Source organism: Marmota flaviventris, chromosome 1 (genome assembly GCF_047511675.1).
Source record: "Marmota flaviventris isolate mMarFla1 chromosome 1, mMarFla1.hap1, whole genome shotgun sequence".
Classification (NCBI taxonomy): Eukaryota; Metazoa; Chordata; class Mammalia; order Rodentia; family Sciuridae; genus Marmota; species Marmota flaviventris.
Window position 1 is genome coordinate 94614701 of NC_092498.1, and position 15596 is coordinate 94630296.

General features: G+C 42.0%; 1 protein-coding gene across 2 annotated transcripts in view; it reads right to left on the reverse strand.

Moving 5' to 3' along the window:
- Window positions 1-15596, reverse strand: part of Aoah (acyloxyacyl hydrolase) — a 214424-nt gene that overhangs the window by 96308 nt on the left and 102520 nt on the right. For both annotated transcript variants that reach the window (XM_027939630.2, XM_027939631.2), the window contains exons 6-11: window positions 10975-11045; window positions 7812-7872; window positions 6393-6463; window positions 5530-5578; window positions 2672-2720; window positions 783-877 (exon numbers count right to left, since the gene is read on the reverse strand). In XM_027939630.2, coding sequence (XP_027795431.2) covers window positions 783-877; window positions 2672-2720; window positions 5530-5578; window positions 6393-6463; window positions 7812-7872; window positions 10975-11045 — 396 coding nt within the window. The remainder of the gene's footprint in view (window positions 1-782; window positions 878-2671; window positions 2721-5529; window positions 5579-6392; window positions 6464-7811; window positions 7873-10974; window positions 11046-15596) is intronic.

A 15596-nucleotide genomic window follows, 5' to 3' on the forward strand; every position in this document is an offset into this window, starting at 1 on the left:
GGTAAACAGTTGTTATGCTACGTTGTTTAGGGAATAATATCAAAAAGTCTGCACAACTTCAGTACAGATGCAGCCATAATGGGCCTACCTATGTTTTCTATCTGCAGTTGGTAGAATTTATAGATGCTGAACCTGCTGATATGAGGGGTGACTATATACAGGCTCATCATCTGAGTAACATGCATGAATCCCTCTCCTAGTGCCAGATGCCTGATAAGAGTCAACGAAAGTTGGCTTCCCTCCCCTTTCCTTTCCTTCCATGAGTTTGAACTTATTAGTGATTCTGCCTTCATTTTTTCACATGAACATCTTCCAGCTCAATCCCACTACTCTTCAGGGAGGAATGGGAGGCTTGTCTGTCCCCTGCTGCCCTTGATAGAGCACACTGGTGGCCATTAGGAGCCAAGCAGTGTGCTCCGCCCAGCCCCATCTTGCTTCCTCAGACAGAAACCAAGCTGGAGCAGCCCCAACCTGCTCCTCTGACCTCCATGAGAAGCGAGGAGCTGCCTGCGCCCTCTCTGTGCACTCGCCATTTTTCTTCTTGTCTCCCACCTGCCATCTTTAGGGTTCTGGCAGCAGCTGGACTGAAATTGGAGAGTAGGAGAAACCCTTTGCCTCCGTTTGCCTAGAATTAAAATGGTTGTGGATATGCCTTTCATGGCAGATTTTGCTGATCAGGGAAATTTGCACCTGTTTGGAGTTGGCATCACATTTAGAGAGAGCAAGGGAAAACAGAAACAAAGGCCAGCGCATCCGGAATGATGACTGCCAAAATTACTTACCAAAGACATCTGCGAAGCTGCGAGCCATTCGGGAGGGATGTGAAAATGAGCCCCAGCTGAGTCTCCCAGCAAAATGATTCCCCTGGGCTGTGAACCTAGGCAGCACAATTTATTTACATTATTTATGCACTCAAGTGGTTGGGAGGCTCCAGCTTGGGTAGTTATGAGAGCAGATAGCCTCGTGTTATTCTGTGCACAGCTCATCGTAACAGTGATACATTACCGCTTTTTGTGTGTTGGAGGGTGTGAGGGGCCCAGCATTTAGGAGCTGAATGAAATTTCTAGGCCATTGGAACTGCGAGCTAAGCTATACAGATGCAGGTGTGTTTCTCAGCTCTGCATAAAACTGACTGGTCTACAACATCCTGAGCGCATTATGGATGAATAAATGAATCAAAATTTTATCTGGATTCAGAAATATGCCCTAAATTTTGGTCCTGGAGATGGCTTTCTTGGAAAATACACCAATTTCTGTTACAATTCACTTTAAGAGTTAATGACCTCATGGAGCAATTTTGATTTTTTTTCAAAGATATTGTGGTCTCTTAAAGCCCTTAATCCATGTACACAAAAACACTGGATGGATGATTCTGGCTGATTAATGGAGAGATGAAGATAGAAAGGTCTCCATGTAGCCTGTGTGTCTGGAGGTAAGAATCACTTAATCTGATTCTGTGGCCCATCCACACAAATCAGTCATCTATGGATATACTCTTCTGAATCCCGTAAGAAGCTGGGAAAGTCAATTGTTGCCTCCCTGTGGCAGAAAGGGAAGTTTCCTTTTCCCCCCAAACCTTTCCAGTGAAGCCAGAGGATGGCCCAGTCTTACAGTGGTGGATCCCTAGTCTGAGTGTCCATGGAAACTTCAATTTGGTCATACAGATGGGAATTGAAAATAGCCAGGATATCCGGAAGGGAAGAGGGGCATGGGATGTGGGAATCCATGAGCTTCCCTCAGTGACTCTAGAAGGTCTAGGGTTTCATCTAGATCTGCATTTTTATTATTATAATTATTTTTTTCCACAGTGCTTATTTTTTCTAAGTTGCATATATATGTCATGGGCCTTTACATTTCCTATCCTTTTTCCTGCTTCTCTGAGAGCCTAAAGGCTATGTTTTTTTTTTTTTGCCATGGAAACACTGAGCCAAGTCTAACCCTTGGTGCATCACTGGAATAGTTGTCCAGGAAATACCTGTGGAATGAATGGGTGAATGACTGAGGGAGTGAGAAGCTTCTGAAAGTTGGGAGAAAAACGCTGCTCAATAGATGCAGTGATGTGACCTCAGGGTCTGTTTCCAGGTGTCGTGTGGGCGGTGAGCTTTCTCCCAGCTGAACTGGTGGCCCAGATATTTATGGCATTGGACACTTAGAGTACAGATCTTTTGCTCAGTTGCTTTGGGAAGCCCCTGCAGGCTAGAGCTTGGCAGCCCCCTCGAGTAATTCAGATTTTTTTTTCTTTCTGTGTATCTTTAGCCCAGTGGACACAAGAACTTGTTCCATCAGTGCAAGTCATAGTGTCTGAACTTGTAGTGCATTGAGAAGGACTTCCCAAGGATGAAACATTTCAGTTGGTGCCTCTCCTTGTTTTCTTATTTGGAAAAATCCCAGATTTTTTTTTCCCATGGGAAAAATTCCAAGACTCTGTTATCCGTCCTGAAGCCTCTTCTAAAATTATCATTACATTTTGTAATGAAACAATTAAATTTTGGGCATTTTCTAGACTCTGCTTTCTTTTCTATTTCTTTCTCAGGTCTTTTTCTGATTTGTCATGAAAACAAATATAATTAAATACATAATTATATATAATACAATTAAAGTAAGTTCTTTTTGACTTAACCAGAAAACAACATTTTGTTGTGATAAGCACACTGACTTTTACAATTCATACCTTCACAGAATTTCTTCTCATATGGAATTCCATCTTTGGGATCTTTACCCTTTAAAAGAGAAATGATGAGATTAGTAATTTTAAAAAAAATTATGAGACAAATACACTAAATCCTTTCCAACTGACTGTTAGAAGTAAAAAAGCAAATCAATAAATAAAATCCTTTAAAGTCTTTTATGTATTTTTGGTCTTTTTACATATACATGATAGTAGAATATATTTTGACACATTGTACATACGTGGAGTATAACTTATTCTAATTAGGATCCCATTCTTGTGGTTGTACAGATCAAGGACCGAGGCATTAAACCAGAGACCCTGCACCTACGCGAAGAAAATGTAGGCCCCACTATCCATCATGTCAGCCTAGGAACTGAATTCCTCACCAAGACTCCTAAAGTGCATGAAGTAAAATAAAGAATCAATAAATGGGATGGTATTAAACTAAAAAGCTTCTTTGCAGCAAAGGAAACAATCAAGAACATGAAGAGAGAGCCTACAGAATGGGAGAAAATCTTTGTCATCTGCCTCAGATAGAGCATTAATCTCCAGGATAAACAAAGAACTAAAAGCTAATACCTTTAAAGTCTCTTGAGTCCCTAATCCAACAGAGCAACACTGTGAGAGTAAACTGGGTTTAAGAGGAACTGGGAGTGGGAATAAGGAGAGATCCAGAAGCTGGGTCTCCTTTTTCAGAGGGTTGAGGGCAGTATTTTGGGGGAGAGGTGCATGAGCTAACGGTCTCCCTCCTTGGAGCACTGAGGGCCCCATGAGTGTCACACAAGATCAGGGCAGGTTCTGCAGTCCCTGAGCTGGAGACCTAACTGTTCTGGCATCTACCACACCTAAATATTGATACTCCTAGAGCTGAATTTTCAACCAGGGTTGATTTTCCCCAATACCTTACCATCCCACACTCAACCCAGGGACAATGCTAAAGTCTGGAGGCAGATTTGTCTGTCACAACAGGGTGGGAGTCACCCTGGGACCTAGTGGTCAAGGCCAAGAAAGCTGCTAAACATCCTACAGTTTACAAGACAATCCCAACAACAAAGAATTATGTAACTCCTATGTCAATAGTGCCAAGATTCAGAAACCTGAAGGCAATTTGAATCTGTGAGGGGGACAGAGTTGCCGCAGCTGAAGCTTCCTAACATCAAAAGCTTCCTAACATCTCCCTTCCAGGGACATGAATAGTAAATATGCCAAGACAGAAGTGCTGGGTAGTCAGAGATGCGCTGGAATTACCATGCCCACTCTCCTGGCCTTTGGGAGCTCCCAGTGCATATTAAAACATTAAAGATGCTGAGTCCAGAAGGAAAGAGAACTGTTCAGCTTCACTGGGCCCAATGGCTCCCTATACTTAACCAGATGACGGAGCCCCTCCCTCCATACCTATTAATATCACACTCAACACTTGATCATGGGGATGCAGTTGGGACTATGTTGGCTCTGATGGTTGTGAAGTCCCCTCCTTGTTCCTGATTTTGTGATTCTGTGAGTCATTTTTGCTGCAGAAGGGATCGGTAGCAAGGCGATGCATCTCTCCCATTATTCATATGAACACTGAGTTTTGCCTCCCTGAGCTCATGTTAGGTTTCCTCTGGTCTTTTCATGGCCCTGCTCTTTATGTAGGGTGGCACACCATGTCAAAGGCAGTAGTGGAACATGGAATGAGGATGGCAGCCATGTAACCTGATAAGCCCCCATAGTACCCCAACATGAGAATGAGACTTGGTTTTATTTGAGTAAGAGTTGAGTTGGGGTTCTTGACACCTCAAAGCTCTAGGGGAGATGGCTTCTCTTCCTCCACAAAAAAGCAATGTGACTGAGAACAGGGTGGGAGGTGTGGGATGGGATAAAATCATTGCCATGCTTTTCATATCCCAGAAACCACAGGCCATTTGTGTCCTGGGATAGGGAAATGTTTATGGCAATTTTCTCTTCCTCATCCAGGCAGGTTTCCTTTGAAACCAGGGAATCTAAAGCTTCAAGGGTCCTTGTTTGTATAGCTCCTGCCAGTGTGAATGTTGGGAGTGACTGGGAGCTACTGAATGTTCTAGGTGAAGAGAGGAGGCCACACTATAATCAGGATACCTTTCCATGTAAGCACTTCTGGTTGGTTGGAAAAGACTAAATCAAAGGGTCTAAAATTTCTAAGCTTCTGTAATCTTTTAGGATTTCTTTTATTGTACTAAATAATTATTTTCTTTCATATTTCATTTTATATTTGTAAGTTGGTATTTTTTTTTTAATTCTTCACAAGGACCTTTCAAATTGTGTAAATTTAAGATTGTAAAACTTGAGTCTTCTGCCATTACTGTCCAAGGATAAATACTTGGTTGGCTTTCCTCCTTCCTTCCCTTTCTCTACCTGGGAGCTGTAAACCCATTATTCACAGGGAACTGAGACACCAACATCAGATGCCTTGAGGTGTGGATAGCGAGGTAAATACGGGGTAATTTCTACTCTGCCTGACTGTGCTGATGAAACAGGTAAAAAATGGCAGCCAAAAATGGTGATAGCATGTGGTTTGCTCCAACAGCTGTGTGGGTTGCTGTAAAACTTTGTGAACACCACTCCCATTTCACTTCACAGTGTTCAGACAGAATGAAAGCACTCAACACGGTGACCATGAGCAAAACTGAAAGGGCTGTGACCCTGAGAGCCCTCATTTTTCATCACATCACGGATGCTTTTCATGTGTGATGCAAACTCTCTACCCTCCTCGGAGCAGCTGGAAGAGTTCTCATGGGCTGTCATCTCCTTCCTTACCTGTGACTAAAGCAAATGGGCAGTGGGCTTTGGGGGAAGGCAGAAAGTAAGAGATAGTGTTAAACTTGAATTTTAGCACTTACCCAAATGCCATTACAATTTGAATCCCGATGTATGTCCCAGTTGTCTGGCCTTAAAAAAAAAAATCCACATTGATTTTGGTCTATGCTTATCCCTCAGTGAATGTTAGTTTTGTGAATAAAGGAATGAAGACTACACAAAATGCCACTGAAAGTCAACCATGCCCAAGAGCGTTCCCTGTTGCTGGGTGTTGTGACACAGAAGCCTCCGTGGGACTGCTTGTGTTAAACTTGGTTTGGGGTATTTACTGGGAACCCTGAAACAAATACAGTCTTTTTCATGATTGACTATACTCATGGACTTCTGGAATGGTGCTGGTGAGCATAATGAACAAATCTGCAGTCTATTTTATATAAATAGGTGAAGCTGCTAAAATGGTGCCTCAAGAATGCCCAAACACTTGGGTAATTCAATGCCTTGGCACTGTAATCACAGCACAAGTGAAGGTTGGCATATCCATTTTTTTGAAGTTGGAGAAGTGATTGGCTAAACATCAGCTCAGGACTAAAGTCTGATGTGATTTCCATTCTTTACTCCAGAGGGGACAGATTGTAAGCACCATGAGAAGGGATATATATATATATATATATATATATATATATATATATATATATATTTTTTTTTTTTTTTTTTCCATTTACCACCTAACATGATGCAAAGTACTTTGCAAATCTTAGGTGCTCAATAAACATTTCTTGGACAGATCAATGCATGAATGCTATTTTCTTCACTGAGCTTTACTTTCATTGGGTAAGATGTCCCTTCTGCCTGTAGGTGGGAATCCCTTAGGCTCCAAGAAGGACTTATGCCTCCTGCCTCCTTTTTGGAAGCTAATTTTCGAAATCAGTGACCAGTGGAGAGTTACCTTCTGCCAGGATATACTGTCTTGTCACTGTCGTTACAGTCTCTCCCTCTCCAGTGATAGCCCCGCAGCGTCTGCAGTTGAAGAGAACACATGGGAGGCGTCAGGCTTGCTTTGATGGTGCCCACAGCAAAGGTGAATTAGAGCTATCCTGGGTGTTTTGACATTTGCACTTTTTAATTCAGAGATAGTCAAGGAACACTAAAGAACATTAAGAAAATCAAGATTAATATGAAAGGACATGCCATGTGAGGTGAGATATTTGAGGAATATATGTGTGCATGCATATGTGTGTACATGGGGTGTGTGTACATGCATGTATTTATGTGTTTGCATGTATGTATCAAGATTAATATGAAAGGACATGCCATTTGAGGTGAGATAATTGAGGAATGTATGTGTGCATGCATATGTGTGTACATGGGGTGTGTGAACATGAATGTATTTATGTGTTTGCATGTTTCAGATGTGTGTGCATGCACGTGTGTGGCTCATTGTATATGTGTTCATTCATGCATGTGTGTTGATGTACATTTCCAGAAACAACAGGACCACCCAACTTCCTAAAATTCCTCTGTTAACCACCAATCTTCTCAGGCTCTAAAATAATTAATACATTTAGCCAAATGGCTAATTACTTTATTGGACAACTTACAAATAATATAGCTCAACTATTAATCATGTGGATTTATATGTTTGATTTGACTGATTTGAAAGAATCAGGAGTTACAATAAGCCTGGCATTGGTAGCACACGCCTGTAATCCTAAGGACTGAGACAGATGGACTACAAGTTTGAGGCTAATCTCAGCAGCTCAGCAAGCCCCTAAGCAACTTCACAAGGACTCAAAATAAATAGCAGCAACAAAAGGGCCGGGGATGTGGTTCAGTGGTTTAAGCAGCTATGATTCTATCCCCAGTACCCCACCCTCCAAAAACCAGTTTTAATTATGTCCAACAATGTTCTTGTTTCCTCCATTCCCAAGTAGAAGAGCTGAGATCCTTCACATTTGGAGGACTTTGTGACATGTCACTTGCTTGTTTACTTTCCCAGAAGACAACCTGACATCCTCGGAGTTCTCAATTGAACTCACACCTATACACTCTTTCTAAATAAGTTAAAGTAGGCTTGAGAGTTTCCAAAGTAATTCACAACACCTCTCAGGGTAACCACAGTCCCATGGAAAATTCCAGCTGGCAATGGGAACAAAGAAAAATAGAAAGCCTGGGCCTACGACTTGCTTTGATGTCCTGTGTATTGTCACGAAGCCAAAATGTCCTTAACAATCATGAAATGATGGATCGTTCATCAAATTAATAATGCATTCAAATGAAATTCTGCCTTATTTTGTTAAAGGGAAGAAAACTGAAGGAAGTGATGTAATATTCAGCGAACATCTGGTTATTCTTAACAATACTTAACTGGGAAAACGCTGTATTTGTCTGAGTCCATATCTTTGTACGGCACAGAATTTGTTATAGATCTAGAAGAAAAAAACCAAAACACCCAGTAAGCTGAGATAAAAACAAACAAACAGGTTTGTGAAAACAAACAGAGACACTTTCAGACACGGCTGTGTTGAGTTTAGACAGAGGGCTGATCTGAGAAAAAAATTCAGGATCTGCATGCTGCATCAGAGTGCCAGCTAAACTTTGCCAATCTTTGCTCTCCATTCAAAAGACTGTCTTCTTTCTGTTATTTAATGTGACCCTTGTGGGGAAGAGAATAACTGAGTTGTGGGTATGGACATTGCTGATGAGATCCCCAGGAAAGAGGAGATTGTGCTATATGGGTCCAGTCAAGGAACTCAGCACTGCAAGTTGAATTTGTGACATTTTACACATCCTGTTAAGAAGGCCTTTCTTTCATGTTCACTCTTTTCAACCACTCACTCTGAGAATCTTGGGCATTACTGTCATTAGCTGGCAGTTTCATTCTCAGTTGTAAGTCTGGGTAACCAAGGAGCCTAGGGATGACCTGACCCTTCCCAGTTCTCAAAGGCAAACACTGCTTTTCATTTAGCCATTCTCACTTAGAGAGTGGCTAAGTAATGCAGTCATGGGGCAGGGTGAGGTTCTTCTTGGAACTTAAATTTTAGAGTTAGTAATGAGGCCCTGTCCAGGATTTACTAAATGGTATTTTGAATCAAGGGCATCTCAGCAGTTCTGAGAACCTGAAGGCAAATGAATGCTGTCCGAGACATTTAAACCTACTTGATCATCTAAAGAATCAGACTAAGAGTCCAGGGGCTCAATGAGAACCAGGTGCTGGGTCCAAAGTCAGATTTATCCATCACCAGCTCTGTGACCCACAGCAAATAGCTCTTTTGAAAGGGGACAATAATGATGCCTGCCTTATAAGATTGCATTTATGACAGTTTTTGTTGCATAGACACCAGATAATTTTAATCATCCTTATTATTACTGAGCCATGGGTTGTTTCAAAGAATAAACGAAGCTGCATGTAAATATATTTTGTAAATAATAAAGTACTGAACAAATTGCGATCTGGTGCAAATTGTACTCGAAGCACAATGATTTTCAAAAAGAAGAAAAGCATGCTGTTTTTGCTTTTTTTTTTTGAAATAAAAGAATAATTTCCCTTTTAAATTGGGCCAAGAAAATCCCTGGCCACAGATGCTCTTGAATTCAATTTTTCAAAGGTGGTTCAATTAAAGAGTTGTCACTGTGGCACTGTTAAGACCCACTGGCCCATGGCTAATACAGGAAATGCAGTGATGCATTCATCAAGGAGGGGACAGTGGTCCCACTTCAGGGGACCAAGATATGATGAAATGATGGGCTACCCGGGCAGCTGGCTGCATCTCAGCCTCTCAGCATCTTTGTCCATGTCTGAGATTTCCCCTCTTCTTCCCAAATCCTGATGCTTCTTCATCTACCCCATTCACATCATGGGGTGTTGTGACGGTTTCTGGGATCTAAGCCAGCACTTTACATAGCTGGCTGCTGGGGCTCTTGCTGACAGATGAGCCAGGAAAAGTGTGTAACTTGTGGATCCCTAAGAGAGGATCTGAATGTGGGTCAGAATCACAGCTGCATCCTCCTCACCCCAGATATTTTCACAACAGACTGGAGATGTTCAGTGGATTTAGCTCCCAGGAAGCTCAAGAGGAGAAGGCTGGAAGAACCTAGAAAACGTGTTTGCTGTGAGTGGGATTATGTTCACCCAAAGAGAGATGTCCTAATCCTGACTCCCCGTGAATGTGGCCTTTCCTATCTGGAAATAGAATCTTTACAAATGTAATCTAGTTTGAAGTCATTAGGGTAGGCCACAATCTAGTATGTCTGGTGTCCTTATGAAAGGAAACGATGAAGACCCGGGAACGATGGCCACATGGAAGATGAAGGCAGAGGTTGCAGTGGGACTCATGGAGGAGTTTCCTTCTACATGAAATGGGAATAATAATAAACCCTACTGTGAAGTTGTGAGAACCAAATGAAGAAATGTATTGAAAATCCATTACTGGAGACCCAGCAGAGCACCCCTAATGCAGCAGCAGAAGCATGTTAAATGTCGCTGAGGCTATAGTTTGGGTCCAGAACTTCCTTCAAAGGCCCATGTGTTAAAGACTTGGTCTTTTGGAAGTAGGAAAACCATTAACAGGTGGGACCTAGTGGAAGGTTTTAGGTCACTGCAGGTGTGCTCTAGAAGGAAATTGTGGGGCTCTGGTCTCTCCCTCCTTCTCTTTCTTTCTCACTTGGCCATGCACTAAACAGGTTTCCTCTACCATGATGTACAGTTCTCCTGCCATGATGGACTGGGCCATCTCAGGCTCAAAGCAACAGGGCCATTTGGTCTTGAACTGAAACTTCCAGAACTCTGAGCCAAAATAAACTTTCTTCTTTTTAACCTGATTATCCCAGGTATTTGTTACAGTAATAGAAAGTTGACTACCATACTGAGGAAGGAAGGATCTATGCTATTTTTTCTTTTAGTCCAGTGTCCTTCTCGAGTCACTGTTTGTCTCTTAACATATTGAACAGTGATTCTATGATATCTAGTTTAACTCCAGATGCCAAAGGGAACTGGAATATGGGATTTGAACTGAGATAGTGGTGGTGGGCAGTATTGGGGAATTCTGACACTGTCTTTCTGTTTGGAATCCTACTCGTATGAATGAGCCAGACTGTTCAGGTAGAATTCTGTGAAAAACAGCCCCCTTCCAACTTCATGAGTGCCTGGCAACTAAAGATGCTCAACGAGTCCCAGCCACAACCAATGGCTGACCTGCTCTGAATCTTACATGGCAAGAAGGAACTGTCCCCAGTTGTCATGCAATAAGTGTTAGAGCTGCACAGAAAGCCTTACTGGCACCCTGCATTCTGGCATGGGGTAAAAAGCAAGCTTTCAGATTTAAAGGTACTGGTCAATACAATCTATTTCCAAAGTGGTTTTGTTTGGAGCCAATTTGTCTTGTGATTTCGGTACAAGGCACATTTTAAGCGAGAAACACTGTCACCTTTAGGAACATGACATTTAAATATGAGTATCATTTTAATCATTAGAAAGCAGAAAGAAGTGAAGATGTTATTATAGGCTTGGGAGGTAGAAAAAGAATACCTACAATTTAATTTTCTGACAGATCTTGGCCAAAAACGGGAGTGAACAAATATTGGAACCACTTCTAGGATATTGCTGGAGAGAGAGAGAGAAATAAATGAATACATAAATAAATATAGTTGTTTAATTCAAGGAATGGTTCCCCACCTAAGGTCTCTTCGGTGGTCCAGATTTCTGGATCTTCCTTCTAGAGTCTGCTCCATTTCACTTATCTAGATTTACCTCTTGTTCCTGTCCTCACACCCCATATTCATCCCACCTCCTGTGCCTTGATCCATGCTGGGACCTCAGCCTGAAGGCACCCCTCTCCCCTAGATTCCAGCCAGCCATTCCCACCTTTATGGCTGCCCTGGTTCTTCACCTTTTTCCAAAAATATCTGGCCTGCCTTGGTTGGTTCTAATGGAAAAATGTTCCTTTGCCCAAGTGCTTTGAAAAAAGATTTGGGGAAAAAAGGCACTTTCAAATAAAATATTCCATCCTATTAAAGGTTAAATGAAGACTAAATGGAGAGACATGCTTGGAGGCTTGAGATGAAGGCAGGCCCTTTCCCCAAAGAAGCTGCGAGTTGTGAAGAACAGGGGATTTTAGATAGTAGTTTCTATAAGAACCCAGATGTGCGATAAATTAAAACCCCTGGCTTTTTATTAAGCAGTACTTTTAGAAAGATAGCAGTTTCCATGATTATTAAAGAAAGAGAAGGCTACAGGGTAGAAAACGTTGGAAACCAGCAATTATCAACGAAGGGAAAGATGAGTCAATTCCCACCAGCCCAAAGAGACCTTTAGATGGCTATGGGCTGTATTATGGGTGCTGGGGATACTCTGCCCCTGGCAAAGGAGAACTGGTAACCTTTTCAGAATACCAATGGAGTATGTAAAGGTCTTAGCGATGCCTGCTGATCCTTCCAGGAGTAGAAGCAATCCTGACTAGGCCCCCATCTCTATGCAAGGCCTAGAGACAGGCTGACTTTGTCTTTAGCCCACCATCAAGTGAAGGGTCTGGGTGGATGTCCTACTTCTTGGCATTCCCTATGGGGTCCACAGAGGTGGAGGCATTATCGGGGTTCTCTAGGAACCTGACCCAGAAAACCCAGATGACCCAGAAACCAGGAAGGAAGGAGGCAGGTAGGAGGTAAGACACAAATACCCTGAGGTTTTGCGATGCCAAGCACAGCCCACAGCCTTGCTAGAGATGCAAATCCTCAGAGGCTTCCCCCCAGATCTACTGAACAAGCTGCCATGGGGTGAGTCCCAGGAATCTGTCCTCTCACAGCCTTAAAAGTCATCCTGATGCTCACTCTCCAGGGTCATTTCCAATGCCCACTAAGGTTTGAGAACCACTGCTTTGGGTCCCAGTTGCTCAAGGTGTGATGATGGGCTAGGAGCATTGATGGCACCTGGGAGCTTTTAGAAATGCAGAGTATCAGGTCTCCTTCTCCCATCCTCAGACCTACTGCAATGTAATCTGTATTTCAACAAGGTCCCCAGAGGGCACACTAAAGCTGGAGGAGCCTGGATCCTGGCAGCAGGAGCACCCCACTCAATGCTGGGGAGGTGTGAGAAAGTTTGGCATCTTTCTTAGGAGACAGACAAACATTCAGTGTCTGAATCATGGAAGAAAGGAGGCATTATGTCAGGCTATTATGCACCTACAGGGTACCCTGAGGACAGTGGAGAAGCCTTGAACCCATCGCATTGGGCAGAGCAATCTCATTTGTATCTCAAAAGGATATCTCTGGGGGGTAAAAGATGGCCTAGAAGCAAAGAGATGGGATAGTTCATCCCATTAGAGATAAGAGACCCTGAGAGATAAGAGATCCTGATCCCAGAGTTCCTAACCTCAGCACTATTGCCCTAATAGTTCAGCCTCCACTGTGAAGCTGTCTCGTGTACTGTGTAAGGTCCTCTACCCACTAAATGCCTCTTGCACAAATCTGTCTCCAGACTGTAATCAATGTCCCTCTTAGGTTAGGTGTGAGGGAAAAAGTTAGCACTGGCTTGGAAACTTTGAAGTAAAATCGGGTGGGGTGTAGAGGCAGTGGGGAAAAAAAAGGGTGTTTAGAGGGTTAAATTCAAACACTTGGCTTCCGATTGAGATCAGGACTGTTGACACACTATAAATCAAACACTAGCATGCAATTATGCAAAACATTGGTGGCAGTTCGTAAGTACAGACACATTCTGAGTCTCAGACTCCAAAGTCAGGTTACATTTGAATGTTCAAGCTACTTTTAATATCTACTCTGAAGGCCTTGATCTAATTAACCTAATGACAATGTAGATTTTAACACTGATGATAACCAACACAGAAAAAACTCTATTGAACGGCCTTATAATTACAATACAAGAGGTACAATAGAATAAAATTTTATAATTGCACAGCTGTTCACTGTCAAAATCCAGCCTGAAGGCTTGAAGCTGTCTTTGATATTCACAGTGCAGAAATTTGGGTTAGGAAGTAGGAGATAGATAGAAGATAGATGATTTAGTTTGCTCAGGGACCCCCCAGAACACTTTCTGTTTATATAGAGGTTTGGATTAGCTGGTCTTTTCATCACATAGAAGGGGAAAGGCAATTGTCACCAAGCCATCTTCCCTACTCCGGGCAATTTACTTGCCAAGCAAACCGAGACAGATCCAGAGCAACACTGCAGCAGTCCTTGCTTACCATTTGCCAGCTCCCTCTTTTCATTTTGAACTTTGTGTACAGCCAAAATGCGGGCTGTTATTAACTCAGGAATGGGTTTAAAATATCACATCTAGCTGCATCTGATCCCATCTAAAATGAGCCTCAAACCTGGGACGTCCCTGGGGACAGGTGTACTACCCCATCTTCACTTTGCAATCTATTTAACCAGCATTCACTTGCTTCCTGAGCGTCCCCACACATCAGGATAGTAAATGAATGCAAAATAACAAACAGGGTTTGAATAAAGAAATTAGGGTGAATAGCATAAATGGAAGGTCAAAGGAGGAAAGCTAACCTGAAATTGAATTTCTGCATGGTGAAGTGCCTTTCAACCTTTGTGTGTGTGGGGGGGGGGGAGGGGGCGTGTACTATGTTATCTGGATTAAATTGGTCTATGCTGGGGTTTGGATATGAGCAATTTTTAAAGTCTTCTCATAGGATTCTATTGAGACTTGTGATCAGGGACCTCACAAATAGCTGCACAGGTTGTTCCCTGAATGATTCCAGTATCGACACCACCTGTGACCTGACTGTGCTCCCTGAAGTTCAGCCCTGAGGAAATCTGATTGGAGCTATTGGCACAGTGGAAAGAATATTGGTATCTAGCTCTGGATTTAAGTGATGGTTTTCTCACTTACTAGCTAGAAAGAGTGAGCAAATTATGGAACCTCAGTCCTACCATCTTTAATGAGATTGATAATATTTTTTTTTTTTGTGGAAGTGAGAATTAAATAATAAGATGACTCCATAACACAGGTCCTCTGAACCCTTAGAGACTCGGTGCTCTTCCAAATCCAGGAAAAGCCTCGAAGAGCCTATTAGGGCCTCGCTGAGATCAGACCTTTTCTGGAGCATTTGATTCTCTTCAACAATATATAACTTTTCTCCAGTCTGGATTCTTACAGTCTGACAGGCTTTGCTGAAAAGATGTGCAACCTACCATGTATTGCTTTAAATGTCCTGGTCAGCCTGCAGTTATGTCAGTTGTCACATGGAATTCATTGCAGCCAGCATTTTTTAAGCAGTTTTTCAGAGACCATTATTTGTATTTTGTATTTTCTGATTTTTTTTCTCGATAGTTTTAATCTGGAGAGTAAATAAATTGAGGGAGGCTTCTGGAGAGTTTTTTTTTTTTTTAATTGTTGAATTGTTCAGTGGATTTTTTTTTTTGTTCTTCTTGGAAGTAATTATTGGAATCCTGCCTCACAAATTATTCTTTCAATTCTGGTGACAGAAAAAAAAAATTGTAAAGTCCTAATTAGCCTTTGAGTTAATGCCAAGGCAGTTTGTGCTAGTAAAATAAACAATGCTCTGAAAATAAGTTTTCAGATTCACATTGAGAAGAACAAAACACAAATTCTATTATTCTCCATTTCTGCTCAGAGTTCTGAGGTGGTGGTTGAGGGTTTCTCATGGTATTTCAATTTCTTCTTGAATAAGTTAAGCAGATTAGCTGAACTAGCTACTGTCAGCCCTTAATTATTCACTGAATTGGATAATGACTGGCAAAGCAGACATTGTGATTGATTAACCAATTACGAAGAAATGCCTGCATGTTGCCATTTAACAAGAATCAGCTTGTACATCAAAACCCATATGACCCCCACGCACAGGGCTGCCAGATAAAAATATTGTACCAGACATGCTTACACTAAAAATTTAGTCCTATTTCATCTGAAATTTTAAGTTTTCCTGAATATCCTATATCTTTATTTGCTTAAACTGGTAAACCTCGATGTAAGTGATTTTCCTCCCCTTTATTTCCACTTATCAAATCAATAATATCTTCCATGCATTGCATCAGGGTGAATGATGAGTAGGCTAGCAAGCAGAGGGAGGGGGAAAGGACCACACCTTCTCCCTCTGACCAATCCTTTCTTACTGCCAGGGTCTCCAGCATCGGGGATGATACTGTTCTTTAAAGTTCTCCTTTTATC